This window comes from Saccostrea echinata, unplaced genomic scaffold (genome assembly GCF_033153115.1).
Source record: "Saccostrea echinata isolate AGI-Se365-2 ecotype Australia unplaced genomic scaffold, CSIRO_AGI_Sech_v1 ptg000046l, whole genome shotgun sequence".
NCBI lineage: Eukaryota > Metazoa > Mollusca > Bivalvia > Ostreida > Ostreidae > Saccostrea > Saccostrea echinata.
The window spans coordinates 12,171,031-12,177,500 of NW_026889795.1; the positions used below are offsets into that span (position 1 = coordinate 12,171,031).

Here is a 6,470-nt window from a genome sequence, read left to right on the forward strand (position 1 = left end):
TCTGAGATCGATCACTGTTCGTTATCTTCACCCTTTTTCATACCAATCTTAATCTTTGACCCAAAACTTTAAAAGAATGTAGAAAAAGAACGATATGTCCATCCCAATAGACCTAAAAGCAATTCGTTTTATTTTTTTATTGTGTTTTATTTTTTACAAAGGAGCTCCCCATGTAAGTTTGTAGATGACGAAATGATAAGTCTACATAGTTCTACCCCTCTATTTGATTTCATAAAATAGAGGGGTAAACCTATGTAGACTTATCATTTCGTCATAGATCTACAAGCTAACATGGGGAGCACCTATGACTTTTTATCTACATCAAAATTAATCTGTCCGTGGACGCTAAACATACAAAAATAAATTTAAAAAAAGAAAAGAAATAAAAATAAACAAATAAATAAAATAAATACTTGGAATACATCACATATATAACGTTATCTCATCCGGGATTTAAAAACTCTCCCATTTCGACTTTGGATTGTAGACCTATTTTGGGGTAACAAAAAAGGAGGTCTTTGGTCTGGATCACGTGTTTACAAAGTGACAACCGATAAAGAGCAACAGTGAAAGACTTGACGGCAAGAAGATGTCAGCAGACGGGAAAACGAGGAGAACCAACTTCATCACGGTATGTTTTAGTTGCTGACAACTAGTGTTGTACCGATAATCAGAGAACATCGATTGTCGACGAAAAGATGCTACCGATTCCTATGATCGATTATTATTTTTCATAATCGATCATCGGAAACGTTAAAATCTTCTTATAAAATGCATTCCATACATAAATTCTTTGACATAAATCCAGTATCGGTTTAAAATTTACTAGCATTTCTTTGTAATGAAAGAAAATGGCATCTGCACCTGATACAGGTGATTCAGAACCAAAATGTGCATATATGCAGTGGCTGCAACGTTATTGTTGACCAACCAAACGTGTGGAATCGTTCGTGAAATGTGCGTGATCGTTGGTGTAACGTGAGAGATCGTGCATGTATCAGGCTCAATCGTTTGCGGTTTTAATCGTGCGTGATCGTGCGGCAAGAAACGTGCAAATTTCGCTTTGCAAGATTTTATCGGAATGTTATTTGTTAAACAAGCATTTCCCTCCACTTTTTTTTTTAAATCCAAATAAAATAAATGAAGCGCGATTTACATAATTGAACGAACTAATTATCGTTAGTAAATAAGCAATATAGTAAGTTGTACAATATTGTATTCTCTTCAAATTGCGTGACTTTTTTTTCTGATGTTAATTTTGGTAAAGTTCTGCTAATTGTGGTCAAAATATTTTCAAACAAACTAAATTCCCAATGCTTACATAAATATTTAGTCTACGAATGTATACGACATGATGTCGCGGTTACTTTTATCAGTGTTTCTTTCAGAAACTTACTTTATTTTTTATATTTTCTGCAAATGAATGACTTGTAAAATAATTGTTGATTTTAGAGATTCACAAGTGGAAAGATGGATATAGTTTTAATTCATTTTTATGTCATTTTTTATATAACACCCCCCCCCCCACTGCATATCATGAAATTCAATAGAATTAAAACTCAGGGTCCACCTGATAGAACATGGAGCAATCGATCATCAATTAAATCTTAACGTATTGATCAAAAAGAAAAAAAAAATCAATTTTCCTAAGTCCGAGAATTACGTTACTAAACAATTATTTGTAATCTAAAATAACTAATAAGTCTTATTTAGTTTAAAAGAAAATATCCATTTCTAAATATTTTATTCAGCTTTCCAAAGCTGATGAACTGTATCAATAATTATTTGAAATTTAAATTTACTATTAAGTGTTATTTCGTTTTGAAAATACCCACTCCTAAATATTTTTAACCATTTTGCGTGAAGAATCGTGCGTTTGCGTTAGCAATCGTGAAAGATCGTGTAACGTGTAGAATCGTGTGCGTGAAGGATCGATCGTGTAACAGGTTATATCGTGTGTTAATCGTGCGGAATCGTTCGTGTAACGTGATTGTTCGTGTAAGTTGTCAACAATGACAATGCAGCCACTGTAGAAAGTGTAAAAGAAGCAAAACAACAAAGAAAACAATATACAATATATTTTATATATCTTGTTAAAGAAAAAATATGAAATACTTTTAAATGTCAGCTTTTTTATATACAAAACTATGACATCCGATTACAATTGGTAAAATCGCATCGGAAGCAGTAACCAATTCCAACCGATGATCGATTATGAAAATTAACCGATGTCCCATCACTACTGACAAACCCTCTTGACAACGCTAGCGTCAACATCTTAGCTCGAATTTACACCAATTGTTTATTTATCACGTGGGTCGGTGGCATTGCCCCATTTCAGATTACAATGTCCTTGTTTTACAATGATATTGTTTTTTCCCTTTTCTTTTGTTCTCCTTTTCTCCTTTTTTTCTGTCAACTGAATCATGGTATACGTATTGAATACTGAGATGGTCAATGTAACTTAAATGTAATTTAAACTTTAATATTGTGACATGAAGCTCTTATTTCACTAAGTAAACCAAATTCGCGAAAGTTCTAGGCCTGCACCTATTGTTCTTGCCTATATCTAAAAAAAAAATAATAATAATATTTAAACAATGTAGAGAAGCCTGAAAAATTATTATTATAGATATTTTATTCATTTTCTTAAAAAAAGTAATAAATTTTTCGATATGAAAATTAAGGTGAGTTTTGTTATTTCTCTGATCAGTCAACAGCTCAGATATAATATTTCAATAATATTTATAATTTGGTAAACATGGTAAAAGAAATCAAATTTATCATAATTAAATTATGGGGTAAAATTTGACAGAAATAGCCTTTTAACTTGCCAAAACTATGAAGGAATTATAATACAGTTGAACTTCGGTATCTCGAACACGGATATCTCGAAAAAAAAAAAGGATATGTCGAAGTGATAAGAAAGTCCCAAGCCCCTTTTCTTTAAGTATTTTACCCTCAATATCTCGAGCCCATGGATACATGTATCTCGAAGTTTTTTCTCGGTCCCATCGAGTTCGAGATAACGAGGTTTGACTTTAGTTATTCCTATCATAGTGAGAGCTCAATCTCTGGAATATTATTAGTTAAGGGTTCAATGAACCTCAAAAAAGGAAGTGACCAAGCAGAAAAAAAAATTGTAGATGTCTTTGTGTGTGTGTTTGTGTGTGACTGGGGAAGGTGGTTAGCCAGTCTTCTCTCATGGACAAGCTATTTGATATATTTGCACTTCTAAGAGTATTGCTAGAGGTGCAATGAACCTTAAAAAGGAAGTGACCAACCAGAAAGAAAAAAAAACACTTTTCTTTGTGCATTTGTGTGTGTGTGTGTGGGGGGGAGTACATGTAACAGTCTTTTCTCATGGACAAGCTACTTATATTTGCATATCAGATTCTTCCTGTCAACTAAGTTTGGGATTAAGGGGGAGAGGGGCAAGATTACTATCAGGCTACTATATGAATTACTTAAATTGAAAAATCTATAGTTGGGGGGATCTGTACCACCTGCTGGATCTACCTTCATTTGCATGAATGATAAGTAAGCCCTCAGTACAGAATCTGGGTCAGTGAAATGATCATGAAGTTCAAAATTGTAAATATAAATTTTGAATTGTAAAATTTTTAATGTTCATCTTGTCATTACACTAACGGCTATGTTACAACGCGAAATGTAATAACAACGCAAAATGTAATAAACTGGGATTATTACATTTTGCGCTATTACATATTGAATCGAGATCAACGCAAAATGTAATAACGCACGATGTAATAACATGATTTTTGGATTATTACATTTTGCGTTGGGATTAACGCAAAATTTTAAAATGCACTTTTTGGATGTTACATTTCGCGTTACTTAATTTTTGCGTTGAGTACAACGCAAAATGTAATAAAGCAAAATGTAATAAAACAAAATATATTTTTTTTTTATTGTGTTCAACGCGAAGCGTCACATAATTAATTGAAATATGTAACAATGATGAAAGTCGCTTTACTAAATAGACAGATAAACCTAAGACTATGAGACAAACTTTAAGGCTTTTACAGACATTACTAAATCTAATTGTATATTTCTAAACTTTGTTTCTTACATTTTTATTGAATACTTATAAAACATTAACTTAACTTTGATTGACATGTCTATTTATAAATCAGTCTGTATTAGATATCTATCACTGACATTCTTTATTACCAAGATTGACCATGGGTCCATTAAAAACTCTTGGTATCCATGTACAACGTGCATGTGTACATTGATTAGCAAATTAAAAGTGCATGTGTATGTCTTGCGAGGAGAAGCAGAGGTAGGGGTTACTTCGTATGTTGATCATTGTACATGTATTTTTATTTGCATGCAGAAACTATCCATTTCATTATTGGAGAGAGAAAGAGAATTTTATTTTTGATGGTCTGCAATGCACATGATTTGTAAAACCGTATGAAATCTTAATTGTCAAGAAACCCTTCCCGCTATTCACATCTGCCAGTAAAAATAGATTTCTTTTCTAAATTTCATGCATGTACCTTTATCAAAAAGCTAAAGCAAACTGATACACTGATCAACGAAACAACCCAACCCCACAATTGCAACACCCCCCCCCCCACACACACACACACACAGGTGCGCACGCGCGTTTATAATTTGCAACACCTATGATTAGAATATCAACTGATTTTAAATGGCTAATGAAATCAATATATGATGAAATCAGATCTTATGTAAGATTTAGCATATTTTTATTTTTCCTTTTGTTTTATTTTCTTTCCGTTTATTTTCTTCATCCACTACTCAATTGAAAATTATTCTCAACCTGACTGACCAAACAGTGTGTTAATACATTTTGCATTGTTGCATTTTGCTTAATATCGACGCAAAATGTAACAACGCAGAATGTAATAATCCAAAAATCGTGTTATTACATTTTGCGTTGATCTCGACGCAAAATGTAATAACGCAAAATGCAATAGTCCTAAAAAGTCTGTTTTTACATTTTGCGTTATTACATTCTGCGTTGATATAGACGCAAAATATAGTAACGCAAAATGCAATATTCCCGGTTTATTACATTTCGCGTTGTAACACGACTAGGCAGACAAATTTTCATAATGCACCTTATTAAATTTGTCAGTACACAGGTACAACCATTCTTGTTCAATGTTTTGACATGATGAATGTATTTAGTAGTTAATAGAAATACTGATAGCCATTTAGTTCTTGGTTGCCTAAGATGGTTCCTGCATGACTTGTGTTTGCACTTATTTTTCAATCAGAAATACATTACCTGATATATTTATATGATGGTCATTTATCTGTTTATTATTACAAAATTATAGTATTAATGACTTTTTTTTATCTTTGACCTTTTACAGTTGCCAGACGACACCCCTGGTTACAGACTGGATGCGTTTTGTGTCCCTAAAAATTACGAGGAGGATTTATCTCGGGTCATAATTCCAGGAGGTTTAATTAAGGATAGGTCAGTATAACAGGATTTATCCCGGGTCATAATTCCAGGAGGTCTAATTAAGGATAGGTCAGTATTACGAGGAAGATTTATTCTGGGTCCTAATTCCAGAAGGTCTAATTAAGAATAGGTCAATATCCCGGGTCCTAATTCCAGAATACATGTCCAAGGACGAATTAGAGGTCGATATCGACGATATCGACAATATTAAATGTATGTCGATATCGTATCGATATCGATCCTGATCAGCACTATTAATTGGAAATACTTGGTACCATATATGTGACTTTGTGCTATGTCGATATCGTCGATATCGACAATACCATGACGATATCGTATCGATATCGATCCTATTTGTACAATTCATTTTCACAATCAAGTATAGCATAATCTTCGTAAAGGTAAAGTATTTAAACATAAACACACATACAAAGTAACAGGGACAGTACTTACAAAGGATTGAGCAGACATGATTCGATATCGAAGCGATATCATTGACGATATCGACACTACAGGGAAAGTTTTATAAAAGATAGTTTCGAAGTAACTCACCTGTTAAAAAACACAATATTAAGGATGGAAACTATAAACCTTTGAACAATCATGATTCGATATCGGCACGATATCGTGAATATTGACAGTAAGGAAAACTTCTTAAAACAGAAAGTACTGTAATAAACACAGAAGAATAGAGAATTATTAAACCAAACTATAAAAAAAAGTAATATGTCGATATCGTAACTACATCGTGTGTTGGACATAATTCAATTCCAGCAGGTCTAATTAAGGATAGGTCAGTGAAACACATCAAAGGATAAAACTCTGCCATTCAGTTAAATGAATGGCGGCTGAAAGTCAGTGACCTTTCCAGACCTTTCAGATGTCATTCAGTTGATTGATTGATGGAATATTATTGTTAAACGCAAAGTCAGCCATTCACTTGACTGAATGTTGTAGGTTCATCCTGTAAACATTTAATAATCTGATGAAGTGGGCCTAATTA

General features: G+C 32.9%; 1 protein-coding gene across 2 annotated transcripts in view; it reads left to right on the forward strand.

The window, feature by feature from the left end:
- Positions 1–503: 503 nt before the first annotated feature.
- The window catches only part of LOC133202092 (hypoxanthine-guanine phosphoribosyltransferase-like), a 29,301-nt gene continuing 23,334 nt past the window's right edge, over positions 504–6,470 (forward strand). Inside the window, exons 1-3 of one of the 2 annotated variants that reach the window (XM_061337876.1) lie at positions 504–631; positions 5,373–5,463; positions 5,521–5,536. In XM_061337876.1, the coding sequence (XP_061193860.1) occupies positions 590–631; positions 5,373–5,463; positions 5,521–5,536 (149 nt within the window). In that variant the 5' untranslated portion in view covers positions 504–589. Of the gene's footprint in view, positions 632–5,372; positions 5,480–5,520; positions 5,537–6,470 lie in introns of both variants that reach the window. The other variant, XM_061337875.1, reaches the window with a different exon arrangement.